General features: G+C 35.9%; 1 protein-coding gene across 5 annotated transcripts in view; it reads left to right on the top strand.

Annotated features, from left to right (window-relative positions):
* DCUN1D4 (defective in cullin neddylation 1 domain containing 4) overlaps positions 1 to 17,000 on the top strand; it is an 88,988-nt gene that overhangs the window by 52,791 nt on the left and 19,197 nt on the right. For all 5 annotated transcript variants that reach the window (XM_027836531.1, XM_027836532.1, XM_027836535.1 and 2 more), the window contains 2 exons: positions 4,681 to 4,772; positions 10,062 to 10,170. In XM_027836531.1, the coding sequence (XP_027692332.1) occupies positions 4,681 to 4,772; positions 10,062 to 10,170 (201 nt within the window). The remainder of the gene's footprint in view (positions 1 to 4,680; positions 4,773 to 10,061; positions 10,171 to 17,000) is intronic.

Consider the following 17,000-nt stretch of genomic DNA (forward strand, 5'->3'; position numbering starts at 1 on the left):
TATGCACAGTCGTAGTTCCTGAATTTTTGAGAGCTGGAGGGGACCTCAGCACCCATCTAACCCAAGCCATTCATGAAGGACATCCCTATTATGACATATCTGAGAAGTAGTAGACCACCCCCTCTTTTAAGATCTCTTGAGAATGGAGAGGGAACCCACCAACACCTTTTTCAGCTTCCCCATTCCAGTTTTGAACAGCTCTAACTGTTAGGAAGTTTTTCTTGACATTAAGCCTAAATTGGTATCTTTGTAACTTGTTCTTGGTTCTGCCCTTTGGGGCTAAGTAGAACAAATCTAATCCTTCCTCCACATGATAGCTCTTTAAATACTTGACATTCATTTATTATGTCCTCCCTAAGTCTTATTTTCTCCCGAGTAAACATCCTCAGTTTTTTCAGCTGACTCTCATAGGACTCAAGGCCATCACTAAGTTGGGCTATCACCTCCCTGATTCTGTAACCTAACTTCCTCTTTTTGTAGCTCAAGAGCCACCACATCATACCAGGTCTCATTGTACTTGGATTCCTTTAATACCCCCAGATTTTTTCAGAATAACTTCTTTCTAATCATGCTTCCTCCATCTTAACACTTTTGAGGTTTATTTTTTAGGCCAAGTGTAAGACTTTACACTTATTCCTAGTGAATTTTATTTTCTTTAGATTCAGCGCAAGGATTTTGTCAAGGATTTTGACTGCCTTTCAGTGTGTCAGCTATCCCTTTAAGCATCAAATACTGCAAATTTGATGAGTGTACCATCTATGCTTTTTTCCAAGTCATTGATAAAAATGTTAAACTGCCCAGAGACAAAAACAGATCCCTGGGATACCTAAAGATCTTCTACCATGTTGATATTGAACCATTAACAACTACTCCTAGTTTAAACATCCAACTAGTTGATATCTGTCATTATTGTTTAATTCATATTTCTCCATAAACATAGTACGAGATAACTTTATCATAAGCTTTGCTAAAATCCAGGTAAAATATATCCATAGAATTTCTCTGATTTACTAGTTTAAAAATCTTGTCAAAAAGGGAAATGAAAATACTCTGATACAACCCGGTTTTGATGAAGCTGTGCTGGCTCTTTGTAATCACTGCTTCCATAGATGTTCACCACGTATTTTTTTAATGACCAGTTCTAGAGATTTCTGGGGAATTGAAGTCAAGCTCACTGGTCTTTGGTTTGCAAATTCTCTTCTGTATCCTTTTTTAAAAAATCAGAAAAGTATTTGCCCTTCTACAATCTTCTGTGATGCTTGCTGTGATCTTTCAAATACCACTGACATTGACTCATTAATCATATCTGTGAATTCCTTCAGTACCGGAGGGTGTAAGTCATGTGGGTTAGGTGATTTAAATCCATCAAGGGCAACTAAGTGTTTTCTTTTTCCTTATCTTGGGTATCAACTCCACATTAGTCATTTTTATTTTGTCATGTCCAACACAAGGGTTATTCCCCCTTACCACTCCAACTCCTAGCCTAGGACAAGTACTGCTAGGAATGTGGTTATTTCTGGGGCCTAAATCAAGCACTGCTCTCCTGTGATTGAAAAACATGAAAATATTTGCAGTGTTCCATACTCATGAAACTGCCACCATTTCTGCAAAGGATTGGATGGGGGTGGGGAGAAGGTTGTCTTTTTGTTTTGTTTTTGGTTTTTTTGGTGAGGCAGTTGGGGTTAAATGACTTGCTTAGAGTCACACAGCTAGTGAGTGTTATGTGTCTGAGGCCGGATTTGAACTCGGGTCCTCCTGACTCCAGGGCCGGTGCTCTATCCACTGGGCCCTCCAACTGCCCCAAGGGGATTGTCTTTTTATATCTCTTCTTTAGCACTGTCCTTGTTGTTTACAATTTAGCAACATTTACTTTTAATTGTTTTGTGGTTCTTTCCAATTGCATTATTGTAGTCATTGTGTAGATTGTTTTCTATGTTCTTCTTACCTATGTCAGTTCATGTAAACCTTTCCATGTTTCTTTTCTGTTTATTATAGTGGCAAAGATGACAAGTAATCATCAGTAATTAATGATTGAGAGATTATGGGAAGATAGGCACACTAGTGCATTTTTGGTAGAGCTGTGAATTAGTGTAACTAGTTTTGAAAACAGGGTTTATTGAACACTGGGTTATTGAGTTCTGTTGTTTCTTATTTTTCCTTATCTAATCCTTTCATTGATTTACTTCTGTATTTTTTAGCCAACACCAAATGGTTCTGATTTATAATGTAATTTGAGGTCTAGAAATGAGGTTCCCCATTTATTCATACTCTTTTTCATTGTTTCCTTTGATATAGTAGATTCATTTTTATTTTTTGGTAGAGGATTTAAAATGTAAATTAACTTTGGTATGTTGTCATTTTTATACTATTGGCATAACCTAGCAATAAGCACTGATGATTCCTCTAGGCATTTAAGTTCATTATTTCTTTCAGGAGCACTTTATAATTGAATTTGCACAAATGTTTTGTGTGCTTCTGTATGTTGATGATTTTGATAATTATTGATTCTACATGCCACATCACCATAGGCAGTATGATTGGACTGTACCAAAATTTATTCAACCAATCCCCAATTGATGGATACTCCCTTAGATTCTAGGTTTGTTTTTTTTTTTCCCCCAGTCTCCTCTTCAGAATCAGGAAGTTTATTTTGCATACAACCATTTTTTTCCTGGTATTATCTTCCCTCTTAGTTTATTTTGTTGAGTTGGGTGTGGGGGGGGGAGGTGTTTTCAATACCCTTTTGTATAGTTGGGATAAGAATGAGGCTCATTTGACTCCTGTTCCTCCTCTCCCTCCCTCCATATTTTTATACCATTTTCCTCATTCCTAGGGACACTAGTGTATTTCTTTTATTCTCCCTTTGCTTTTCTCAGAAGAGAAGCAATCTAACCCCAAGACCTCAGTTTTTCTAATCTAACCTCAGTCATTCTTTGAAGACATTAAATTTCTGAAGTGACATCTCATTGTTAATTGTCTTGGCATTACAACATCATATAGGGCTTTCCAGTCACTGAAATCAATTTACCTTTCTAAGTTTCTCTTGACTTGTGTTTGCGTTTCAAAGTTCATACTGAGCTCTGTTCTTTTTATCAGAAAAGCTTAAAAGTCTTCTTCCATTAAAGGTTCGCTTTTTTCCCTTGTTGGTTTGTATTCAGCTTTGCAGCATAAATTATTCTTGGTTGTAAGCTTGTTTCTTTTGCCTTTTGAAATATTGTTTTCCAAGATGTTTTTTTTTTCTTTTTAGTAAAAGTTTCCAGATTTTGTATGAGCTGTGTTCTTTGGCACTTGAACACTTCTTTCTGGATGCCTGACATGGGAGCTCTGGATTTTAACTATGATATTCCTGAGGCTTTTCCTTCTGGTTTTTCCTTCAGAAAGGTCTTTTGGTCTTCACTGGCCAATTTTATTTTATGATAGCTTAAATACTGATCACCTTTTTTTTTTTAAATTAAATCATGAGTTTTTGGGGAAGTCCAGTAATACTTAATGTATCTCTCCTTGACATGTTTTCTAGGTCAGTTATTTTTTATACTAAATATCTTATTTTTTTCTATTTTTCAATCATTTGATTTTGTTCTAATATTTCTTCTTGTCTCATGGAGTCATTGATTTCTGTTTGTCCTATTCTAGTTTTTAGGGAGTTAGTTATTAGGTAATGTTTACCTTTTTCTCTTCTTTTATTTATTCTCCTTCCATTTCTTTGCTCAACAGTTTTAATTTCATTTCTTAAGTCTCTTGCTTCATTTCTTCTAGGTATTCATGTGTAGTCCTTGTGGGATATTAATTTATTTTTCTTTTGAATAGAAAGTTATTAGGGAGTTGCTTTTCCCTTCTTTTAAAGTACAGTAATTTTTTACATTAGTCTGCATCTCTTTGGTTTGTTAATATCTCTAGCTTTAGTTCTTGAATTGGGGCAAAGGCCAGGCTCTGCCTCTTAATGTACTTTGGAGGAAGGTAGTCATTCCTGTTAGGTCTTACCCTGGGTCAACTGGGTTCTTGCATTACCTTCTTCCTGGGGTTAGGCCTTCCTGAATCTATAAAATTTAGAAATGTTCAGGGCCCCTTTTGAAGTCCCATAATAGGATGCTACAGACCTTGGAACCCTAGAGAGTGCTGGTTGAAAACGTGCTGATACTTCTGGTCATTGCTATGTTCCTGCTGAGAATTGGTCACTTTGTTTCAGGGGAACTTCCAAAGTCCTCATCGTAGGTTTTTTACAATTACTGTTAGCTTTCTTGGGGAGTTGTATCTTCTTGCTGCCTCTAGACAGAGAATTTTTTAGGCTGCATGTGTCTCTGAACTGTCTCTGGTTGTACTAAGAGGCTATGAGATTCTTTGCGGGTGCCGGTTTTCCTGGTGGCCTCATTTCATACTGTTTTTTGGCTCTCGATTGACTTTTTCTGCAGTTCTAGGGTGGAAAAAGTTAATGTAGTTTCTCATTGGATTTCTTGATTTTTGTTTGGCTTAGCATGAATTTCAGGCTTTTACTGGAATTGATGTGTAGAGCTGGGCAAACCTGCCGCCATTCAGGTAGCCCATCTTAGCTAGAAATCTAAGGCTTTTTTGTTATAAGTTGCTCTGTTCGTTTTTCAGTATTCCCATAAACGGAAGGTGTATTTTAGAAACTAAATTCCAAAGATTTACTGCCTTACAACTGTCTTTTGTTTTTTTAAACAGGTGGTCATGCTTGTACTAGCTTGGAAATTGGATGCACAGAACATGGGTTATTTTACATTACAGGAATGGTTAAAAGGAATGACATCTCTGCAGTAAGTCTTTTTATTATGTTAAGGAACAACAATTACCTAAATTCAGTATGTATGTGCACACACTTGTGTATGTAAATTTGTTTCTGCTTTGGGTAGTTTACTAAGTTAGATTTCAAGTAATACACCTTAATATCTAACATTCTGAATGTTGAACAGTAGAGGTGTAATGAACAATTAGGAATTTTCACAATACCACAAAGTTGTAAGGGATCTTAGTGGCCCTGTTAGTACAAACAATACCTATACATGAATCCCTTCTATAACAAGTAACTGTATGGTATCCATCTGAAAACCCACAATAATGGAGGGAACCTGCTACCTCTCAAGGCAGCCCCATTGTAATTATGAACCACTTAACTAGGAAATTTTTCCTTACATAGGGCCAGAATCTGACTGCAACTTTCATGTCTTTCTTCTAGTTTCACTCATTGAGACCAACCAGAACTGTTTACGTGCCATTCTTGAAGACATAAAAAGACTTAAGATGGCTGTTATGCATTCCTTGCTCCCCTCTAGATCCACTGTTTCCTGGGCAAAACATCATTTGATGCTTCAACTTATCTTTCTTTGGCAGAATCTTTAGTGCCCTCACCAGCCTGATTGGCTTCCTGAGTGTATTCCAGCTTGTTTATAACCTTCCTAAAATATGGTGCCTGTAGCTAAACCCAGTTGTCCAGAGGTGGTGTGGCTGTGACCGTTACCTTCCCTGTTCTAGAAACTATGACTTTTTTCATTCACTTTATGAGAGTGTTAGCTTTTTTGACTGCTCTATCATACTTTATACTCATGTTGCACTTGAAGTTCATTAAACCTTACTTTTGAATAGTAGTAGGTCTTGGTGATTCAGTAGTGTACTGATTATTTAATTCCTAACAACTTAGAATGATTTCTATTTCTCTTCACTTTATGGATTTTATATACATACATATATGTATATGTATAAATGTGCATGTATACGTATGTTGTTTTTACTTTTAAAATGAGATTAATAATGGTTTTTTTAACTATATTTAGCTGATTTTGAAATTTGTCAATCATTTAACATCCTCCAGTGTTAGTAGTTCAATTCATTACGCACATACTATGTAGGTGGCACTGTGGGCTAGGCATTGACCATAGGCAGAAATGAAACAGCCCCTGCTCTCAAGAAAAATTCACAACAGTTAAAGAGTAAAGAAAAGAAATTACCAGAAACCTCTTTTTGGCACAAAACTTATAACTTAGAGGAAATAGATAAATACTTTTAAAAAATATTAACAAAAGAAGAAATAACTGTTTCAGTAACTCTATATCAGAAAAAGAAATTGAACAAACTATAAATGACCTCCCAAAGGGAAGAAAAAGCTAAACAAACTCTAGGACCAGGATGGGTTTAGAAATATTTAGAGATGTTGAAAACATTTGTAGAACATTTAATTCTAATTGCAGTAATAGGAAAATAAGTCATCCTTCCAATCTCTTTCTATGATATAAATATGATCTTATATCTAAACCAGGGACAGACAAAACAGAGAAGTAGACCAATACCCCAGTGAACATTTATGCAAGAATTTTAAGTAAAGTGATAGCAAGTAGGCTAATATTAAAAAAAGATTATATATTATGTCCAGGTTGAGTTTATAGCAGATATGCATGGTTGCTTCAATATAAGGAAGATTATAAATATAATAACATCATGTTAATCATGTAATAAAAACCACATGATTATAATGAATAGATACTAAAAAGACTTGACAAAATACAAAATCCATTTCAGTTAAAACCCTGTACATATAAGAATGAGTAGACTTTATCTTGATATACTAAGTAATAACTATCTAAAATTAAGGGTAAGTATTATATGTAATGGAAAAAAATTTAAAATGTTTTTAATTCAGTCAAAGGTAAAGCACAGATGCCTTTTATTACCATTCCTATTAACATAGTCCTAGAAATGCTCTCTAGGAAAATTCTCTAAGAAAGAGAATTCCTGGGAATATTTATAGGCAAATAAGAAACAAAATTATAGCTTTTTGTAAATGATAGTGATGATTTATTATGAAGTCTCTCTAAAATAAATTCAAAAATTAATTGAAACAATAAATTCAACAAACTTATAAGATATAAAATATATTCACATAAAGCCATCAGTATTCCTATATATTATCCACAAAATTCAGCAGGAAGAGCTAGAAAGAGAATTTCCATTCAAAATACCTACAGAAAGTGTAAAATATTTGGGAGAATATTTACCAAAATACATATGCAATATGACAGAATCAATGTTTCCTGATGTAGCTTTTTCTAGCCCCAATTTTTTCTTCCCTCGTGGGACCTCATTGCTCCAGCTTTCCTGATGCAGCTTTCTTGTGGAAAGGCTTGCAAAGCCCCAGCCATCTACAGTCTGGGCCTCTCAGACTTAGTGGGTATCTGAGACCGTAGGAGTTGCCATACCCTGATGACTTAATGACCAGATACGTTTCCAGATGGAAATGAGGGCTGTGTTCAAGAGGGTGTAAGTGCCACTATATCCTTACTGTATATTCTTACTGTGTAAGGGCAAAGTAAACCTCTATTAAATGTTCAGTGTTTTGTGAGTTCTCATTTCATCCCAGCGTTAAATCTGAACCAAAAAGGTACTGGTATTAGAGCTGTGCCTACAACATGCAGGAATTATATAGATATAAATATTAAAAACTGCAGAAATAAAGACACATTTAAATAATTGGAGGAGGGATTATTTAATAGTTGGATGGGCTATGTCAAGCTAATAAAAATGACAAAATCACTGAAATTAATTTAGTCCTATAGTTCTATACTAGTTAAGTATCAAAGTACTATTTTGTATAGCTAGAAAAAATAATAAGGAAATTCATATGGAGGAATGAAGAGTCAAAAATCTTAAAGGGGAAATAATGGGTTAAAAGTGGGGAAAGTCAGACTAGCAACACCAAATCTCAAACTATACTGCAAATCAAATCAGGATGATTTGAGAGTGGCTAAAAATTTAAGGTTAATCAGTGGAATGATTAAACACCAATAAGGTAACAAATAAATAAGGAAACAAACACACTACCATTGTTATTAGTGTCAAGGACTCATTATTTGACAAAAACTTTTGAAAAAACTAGAAAACAATCTGGCAGAAATTAGTTGTAGTCTAACATCTCATACTGTGTACCAAGATAAACTTCAAATGGATACAAAACTTAGACATAAAAGGTGACATCATAAGTAAATTAGTAGAAAAAGGAAGAAATTATTTTTCAGATTTCTGGATGAGAGTCAGGGGTGGGAGGTGAGTTCATGACCAAATGAGTGATGGAGCATCACAGGAAACAAAAGACTGTTTTGATTACATACATTTAACAAATTTTTCACAAAACTAATGGAGTTAAAATTAGAAGGGAACCAGGAGATGGGGAAAAAATCTTCGCATATTCAGGATAGATAAGGAACTGACTCAAATGTATAAGACTAAGGAGCCATTTCCCGATAGATAAATGGTTAGTGAATATGAACAGGCAGTTTCCAAAGGAAGAAATCCAAGCTTCCAACCATTTATGAAAAAATGTTCCAAATTGCTAAAAATGAGAGAAATACAAATTAAAGCATTTCTAAGGTTCTGCTTCACGTCAGATTGGCGAAAATAACAAACATTGGAGAGGCTGAGGGAAAAATAGGCATTTTAATGCATGTTTTTGGAGTTGTAAATTGATTCAGCCATTCTGGAAAGTAATTTGGAATTGTGTCCCAAAAGTTAAGAAACTATGGACTGTGTAAAATCTTATTGCCAACTTGTGTTTGTCATCTCTGTCTCCCTTTTCCTCTTTTAGATTTATGACTTCCTCTTTGAACAAAGTAGGGGAAAGTTTTATTACAAAACCGCTTTTCCCCAAAGCTATCAGGCCAGGATGCTGAATAAAAATTAAACCATTTTTCTTTTAACAAAAACATCTTCTATTTTTCAAAGTACTAAATATGTTTTGAACTCAGTACTCTTTCATCCATAGAAGGCAAAAATGTGACATTAGGTGATTGGTGGGTGGGAAATAGCTGATAATGGCAAAATTAACATAAAAATAGTTGAGTGAAAGAAGCAGAAGGGAATTACTGAATTATCTTTAAAAAAAAAATTACGATTACCAATATAGCATCTGATTGTGAGCACTTACGGAGTGCAGAAAGTCTTAGTCACTGAGCCAGAAAACGAAAACAAGCAAACCACCTGCCTGAGAGCTATTCTTAAAGAAAGAGGATGACAACTAGTAGTGTCAGGACTGGGGTAGCTCCTGTTTTTGGTTCCCCAGGGTTTCCAAATTCAGATTTGCCCTCAGCTACAGGAGGAAGGACAGGAAGAATTTGATCCCATGAATCGTGGGATAAAATTAAAGTAGATAAGAATTTTCAACAGTTAAGATGCTCCCCTTTCTCCAGCTTTCATAGCTTGAATAAAGTTGTAGGTTTGGCTCTTTAACTCTTATGTTTTATCCCACTAAGAAGGTAGAACCATTTTGTCTAGTGTCCATTGCTGCTTATTTCTGGGATATTTTGCACTGCTGAAGCCAAATTGCATTTTTTGGGCTGCTTACATAAAAATGACCAGAATTAGTGCGACCACATTTCATTAAGATGATACTGGAAGATTTAAATAATAAGTTAAATAGTAAACTGCATTGTTCTAGGACACAAGTCATCTTGTTTAGTTGTGTTCAGTCATATCGGACTTTTTATGATCACATTTGGGGTTTTCTTGGCAAAGATACTAGAGTGGTTTGCCATTTCCTTCTCCAGCTCATTTTTACAGATGAGGAAACTGAGGCAAACAGGGTTAAGTGACTTGTTCAGGATCACATAGCTAGTAAGTGTCAGAGGCCAGATTAGAACTTGGGTCTTCTTGACTGTAGGCCTGGTACTCTATCCACTGTACCATTAAGCTACCCTATGTATAGATATATAGACACACACACATATACATATACATTTTCCAAATAGAAGGCATTTAGGGTGTCATGATGAAACCTGTCTGGCGTCCTGTAGTTTTTATTTTGAAGTTGAAAATGAGTCTTAAGTCTCAGCTATAGAGGGCTAGTGATTGTAAAATAAAGTTGATTTGTAAACTATTGTGCCTTGTTTTAAGAACACAAGTTTCATTTATTGTTTGAAATAGGTTATCTATTTACTTTACCTTTACCCTTTAGTGTTTTCCCTCTGCTTGAAGTATATGTTGCTACAAAGGGTGTTTTTGTGTGGCACATCATAAACTTGCATTTCATATGTAGCTCCTTTCATTTTCTCTCTTTTCTTTAGATGTGATTCAACAGAGAAATTAAGAAGTTCTCTGGATTATTTGAGATCATTATTAAATGAGCCTGCAAATTTCAAACTTATTTACAGATATGCATTTGATTTTGCCCGGGTAAGTATTCTGTTATCCAAGCCATATGTTTTTGCTTTTTATTTTAAATGTTTCCTGCGAGTTCATTTTTATATACCATAGCAAAAAGGCTGGTTTAAATTACTCCCATGATGCTAGTTAATATTTCTCTCAATGTGTACTTTCTTTTAAAACTAGCCTTTGTCTGTGTAAAAATTAGATATGGTAGCAAAACTTCTGTAATAAAAACCTAACAGTCCATTTGGTTTGATTAGAGTAAGCTTAAAAAATGGAAAAGACAATTATTTTCTAATATTTGTGTTCATTGAGGTTGGTATGGGTTCTGACTGATTTATATTTGTGTTTCCTTCAGCATCAATTATAGTAACTATTCAGCAGAATGAGTGTTTGTTAGGTAATGATGAAAAGTGTTTTATATTGTGTAAAATAACAAAAACATCTGTAAATTCAGTTTAATGGTCCAAATCTTTTATAATGTAGTTTTGACTTTGACGTTAAGACTAGATCATCTTGTGGAAGTGATTAGAATATCAAATTAAGTTGAATCTCAGTTGGCATTACATGAAGATGGCAGCTTATATCCAATCTGTTGTCTAGGACCAGTCTAGCTAAATTTGCAGAAGCTTATTACTTGTAGTGTTGACCACCATGTGATCTTTTTTTGGAGTGGGGTCAGAGAAACTTGAAACTATTAAGGCATGGAAGGAGTTACATTCTGCACTATGAGGACAAGTCCGATATAGAGAATCATGAATCTTTGAAGTATTGAAATATTTCTTTAAAATACATAATCCTGGATCTTAGGGGTAGAGTCAAGATGGCAGAGTAAAAGCAGTGACTTGCTTGAGCTCTCCCCAAACCTCCAAATATCTGTAAAGAAATGGCTCTAAACAAATTCTAAAGCAGCAGAACCCACAAAAAGAGTAAAAAAATTTCCAGCCCAAGACAACCTAGATGGTTGATTGGAAAGGTATGTCGCACCAAGCTGGGAGAGGAGCACAGTTTGGCCCCACTGGGCTTGCAGGCCTCAGCGAACCTGGAGCAGCCCTCAGAGGACTGAATTGTGGGTAGTTGTGGCAGTTTCCAGACTTCTCAACCCGTGAACGCCAAAGGCAATTAGAAGGTCAGTAGGAAAAGTCTGTGTCTGTAGTGGTGAGAGAGAAGCGCGAGATTCCAGCACCAGTCCCTGAGCACGGCCCCGGGGCGGCAACTGCCTCCACAGCTTCGGGCACACAGACTGAGGGGGAATCGAGTGGCTGATCAGAGGGGAATTGCAGGGATCTCTTTGCTGGAGCAGGATTCTCTTTCTTTGCCTGTGCTTGGATCTGGGTCACAGTTCTGGGTGGTGGTCCTGGGGCAAGGAGGAGTGGTGGCATGGTGGAACTTGTAGTGGATGTGAAGAAAGAATCCTTCTCACAGTTCCAAGACAAAAAAGAGTGCTTGTGGTCACTCATAGAACAAAGCACAGGCCACGAAAGGAGTAAATACCTCACCCTTGATCATAGCACCTTGGAAGAACTGAAAATTTACAGGTCCCTAGAAGTATCTCTGAAAACAGCTGTACAAAACCCCTGAAGCTTGGAACAGTGCATTCTCCACACTGGAAGCAGACCCCTACCTTAACAAAGAGTTATAACTCAGGTAATTGGCTGGGATCATGAGCAAGCAGTGCAAAAAGGATCAGACCATAGAATCTTACTTTGGTGACAAAGAATATCAAAATATACAGCCAGAAGAAGACAACAAAGTCAAAGCTCCTACATCCAAAGCCTCCAAGAAAAATTTGAATTGGTCCCAGGCCATGGAAGAGCTCAGAAAGGATGAGAAGCAAGTAAGAGAAGTAGAGGAAAAATTGAGAGTGTTGCAAGAAAATCATGAAAGACAAGTCATCAGCTTGCTAAAGGAGACCCAAAAAAATACTGAAGAAAATAACCCCTTAAAAAATAGACTAACCCAAATGGCAAAAGAGGTCCAAAAAGCCAATGAGGAGAATGCCTTAAAAAGCAGAATTGGCCAAATGGAAAAGGAGGTCCAAAAGCTCACTGAAGAAAATACTTCCTTAAAAATTACAATGGAGCAAATGGAAGCTAATGACTTCATGAGAAATCAAGAAATTGTGAAACAAAACCAAAAGAATGAAAAAATAGAAGACAATGTGAAATTTCTCATTGGAAAAACAACTGACCTGGAAAATTGGGCTACCTGAAAGCCATGATCAAAAAAAGAGCCTAGACATCATCTTTCAAGAAATAATCAAGGAAAACTGTCCTGATATTTTAGAACCAGAGAGCTAAATAGAAATTGAAAGAATACACCGATCTCCTCCTGAAAGAGATCCCCAAAGGAAAGAAAACTCCTAGGAATATTGTAGCCAAATTCCAGAGTTCCCAGGTCAAGCAGAAAATATTGCAAGCAGCCAGAAAGAATCAATTCAAGTATTATGGAAACACAATCAGGATAACACAAGATTTAGCTGCTTCTACGTTAAGGGACCACAGGGCATGGAATACAATATTCTAGAGAGCAAAGGAGATAGGATTACAACCAAGAATCATCTACCCAGCAAAACTGAGTATAATGCTGCAGGGGAAAAAATGGTCATTCAGTGAAATGGAGGACTTTCAAGCATTCTTGATGAAAAGACCAGAGCTGAATAGAGAATTTGACTTTCAGATACAAGACTCAAGAGCAACATGAAGAAGTAAACAGGAAAGAGAAATCATAAGAGACTTATTAAGGTTGAACTGTTTACATTCTGCATGGAAAGATATTTGTAACTCAAGAGTCCTTTGTCAGAATTAGAGTATTTGGAGGGAAAAAATTATATATATATGTATGTGTATATATATATATATACACACACACACACACACACATATATACATATATACATACGCACACATATATACACATATATAGATATAGATACAAATAGATCGATAGATAAATAGAGGGCACAGGGTGAGTTGGAGATGAAGGGGTGATATCTGGAGAATAAAATTAAGGGGTGAGAGAGGATTATACAGAGAGAAGGAGAAAGGGAGAGGTAGAATGGAGTAAATTATTTCACATAAAACAGACAAGAAAAGGCTTTTATAGTGGAGGGGAAACAGGAAGGTGAGAGGGAATGAGTGAATCTTATTCTTATAGGATTTGTCTTAAGGAGGCAATAACATACACACTCAATTGGGTATGAAAATCTATCTTACCCTACAGGAAAATAGAGGGGGAAGGGGACAAGAGAGCAGGGGGATGATAGAGGGGAGGGCAGATTGGGGAAGGGGGTAATCAGAAGGAAACACTTATGAGGAGGGACAGGGTCAAAAGAGAGAATAGAATAAATGGGGGGCAGGATAGGATGAAGGGAAATATACTTAGTTTTTCACAACATGACTACTAGGGAAGTGTTTTGCATGACTACACATGTATAACTATGTATAACCTCAATGAGGGTGGGTGGGGAGTGAGGAAGGGGAGAAAATTTGGAACCCAAAATTTTAAAAACAAAAGTCTAAAAAAAAAGTGTTTTCACATGCAACTGGAAAATAAGATATACAGGAAATGGGGTATAGAAATCTATCCTGCCCTACAGGAAAATTGAAGGGGAAGAGGATAAGAGAAGGGGGAGAGAGATAGAAGGGAGGGCAGATTAGGAGAAGGGGTACTAAGAATGCATGCCATTTTGGGGGGGGAACAACATGGGGAGAAAATTTGGAACTGAAAATATTGTGGAAGTGAATGTTGAAAACTAAAAATAAATTAATTTAAAAAAAAACTGTAATCCTGTTTATCATACATATATTGAGTAAAACTCGACCACATGAGAAAGTTATTCCTGATTTGATGTGTTTTTAGTTGTTGTAAGAAAGTGAATTCTGAAACTACAGATGAGATTAAGTATATATTGTATATTTATGTTTGTTAGAAATATTTATTAAATATTTGAAGATAGTCACTTGTCTAAATGGCTAGGATCTTTTTTTTTTTTTAGGATCTTTCTAAAGTGATAGATTTGTTTCTCCACAATGATCTTTTAAAATGTTGTTTATTTTTATTTTTTCTCAATTACATATAAACAAATTTTTTAAACTTTTAATCAATTTTATGTTTTTCTCTAATTACTTGTAAAAACAATTTTTAACATTTGTTTAAAAAAATTTTTTTTTGAGTTCCAAATTCTCTCCCTTCCTCCTTCCCTTCCCCCTGTATCCCCATTGAGAAGGCAAGCAATTTGTGCTTGTGCATGCAAAACATTTTTGGTTTAGTCATATTATGAAAGAAAATACAGACAAAAAAAAATCCAAGAAAAAGAAAGTAAATAACAAGTATGCTTCAGTCTTCATTCAGACTCCATCAATTCTTTCTCTGGAGATGAATAGCATTTTTCATCATAACTCCTTCAGAATTGTCTTGGATCATTGGGTTGCTGAGAATAGAATACTGCTGTTGCTGTATACAGTGTTCTCCTGGTTCTGCTCATTCAACTTTGCATCAGTTCATGCAGGTCTTTCCTGGTTTTTCTGAGAGCATCTGGCTTATCATTTCTTTCTTTTTCTCTTTCTTTTTTTTTTTGTGAGGCAATCGGGTTTAAGTGACTTGCCCGAGTCACACAGCTAATAAGTGTTATGTGTCTGAGGCTGGATTTGAACTCAGGTCCTCCTGACTCCAGAGCCGGTGCTTTATCCACTGCACCATCTAGCTGCCTCTGGCTTATCATTTCTTATATCACAATAGTATTACATCACAATCATATACAGCAACTTGTTCAGCCATTTTCCAGTTGATGGATATCTTCTCAATTTTCAGTTCTTTGACACCACTAAAGGAGTTGCTTTAAATATTTTTGTGTTTATATGAGTCCTTTTCCTTTTTTGTTTTTAATCTCTTTGGGATACAGACCTAATAGTGGTATTGCTTGGTCAAAGGGTATACATAGTTTTATAGCTCTTCGGGCATAGTTTGAAGTTGCTCTACAGAATGATTGAATCAGTATACAACTTCACCAACAGTGCATTAGTATCTCAATTTTCCTACATCCACTCCAACATTTGTCATTTTGCTCTTCTGTCATATTAGCCAATCTGATAGGTGTGGGCTGGTAGCTCAAAGTTGTTTTAATTTGCATTTCTCTAATCAGTAATGATTTGGAGCATTTTTTTATATGACTGTAGATAGCTTTGATTACATTGTCTGAAAACTTTCAAGTTATATCCTTTGACCATTTACCAGTTGAGGAATGGCTCTTCTATAAATTTGAGAAACTTGCTGTAAATTTTTTTTCACAGTTATTATTATGTATTTCCCTCTATCCTGTTTTCCCCTGTTTATCTTACTCTCTCTCCCCATTCACCCTGTCCATTCTCAAATATCCATTCTCAAAAAAAAAAAAGTCCATTCTGACTACAGCCTCCCCTGATCTGCCCTCCCTTGTTTCAGCCCCCATCCTTCTTTTATCCCCTTCTCCTACTTTCCTGTAGGGTAAGATAGATTTCTGTACCCAACTGAGTGTATGTTATTCCCTCTTTGAGCCAATTTTGATGAGAATAAGGTTCACATGCTTGCCCCCTTTCCTCTCTTCCCCTCCACTGTAAATGCTCTTTTGTGCCTCTTTCATGTCAGATAATTTACCCGTCTACCTCTTCCTTTCCCTTTCTCCCAGTGCATTCTTCTTTCTCACCCCTTTATTTTATTGTTTTAGATAATTATCCCATTATATTGAATTCATACCCATGCTCCCTGTGTATGTATATATATATATATATATATATATATATATGCTTCTCCTAACTTCCCTAATAATTAAAGTTTTTAGTAGTTAGAAGTATCATCTAATAATGTAGGAATGTAAACAGTTTAACCTTGCTGAATCCCTTGTGATTTCTCTTCCCTGTTTACATTTTGAAGCTTCTCATAATTCTTGTATTTGAAAGTCAGATTTTCTATTCAGCTCTGGTCTTTTCATCAGGAAACCTTGAAAGTCCTTTATTTCACTGAATATCCATTTTCTCCTGAAAGATTATACTCAGTTTTTCTGAGTAGGTGATTCTTTGGTGCATTCCTTGCTCTTTTGCCCCCTGTAATATCATATTCTAAGCCCTCTAATACTTTATGTAGAAACTGCTAAATTTTGTGTTACCCTGACTGTGGCTCCATGAATTTAATTGTTTCTTTTTGACTGGTTGGAGTATTTCTCCTTGACTTGAGAGCTCTTGAATTTGGCTAGAATACTCCTGGGAGTTTTCATTTCATTCATCAGCTCTTTCAGGAGTTGATCATTGGATTCTTTCAATTTCTATTTTACCTTCTGGTTCTAGAATATCAGAGCAGTTTTCCATGATAATTTTTTTTTATGGAAATTTTTATTTATTTTTTTGTTTTCAACATTTACTTCCACAAGATTTTGAGTTCTGAATTTTCACCCTGTCTCGCCCCTCCCCCACCCCAAGATGGCATGCATTCTAAATACCCAGTCCCCTAGTCTGCCTTCCCTTCTATCTCTCCCCCCCCCTTCTTTTATCCCATTCCCTTTCAGTTTTCCTGTAGGGCAAGTTGGATTTCTGTACCCCATTTCCTGTATTTCTTATTTCCCAGTTGCATGTGAAAACATTTTTTTTAATCATGTGTTTTTAAAACTTTGGTTTCCAAATTTTCTCCCTTCTCCCTCCCCACCTACCCTCATTGATAAGGCAAGCAACTAAATATAGGTTATATATGTGCAGTTATGCAAAACACTTCCATAGTACACATGCTGTGAAAAACTAACTCTATTTCCCTTAATCCTATCCCACCCCCCCATTTATTCTATTCTTTCTTTTGACCCTGTCCCTCCTCAGAAGCAAATACTTCTGAGG

This window comes from Vombatus ursinus, unplaced genomic scaffold, assembly GCF_900497805.2.
Source record: "Vombatus ursinus unplaced genomic scaffold, bare-nosed wombat genome assembly UNPS02014818.1, whole genome shotgun sequence".
In the NCBI taxonomy this organism is placed as follows: Eukaryota; Metazoa; Chordata; class Mammalia; order Diprotodontia; family Vombatidae; genus Vombatus; species Vombatus ursinus.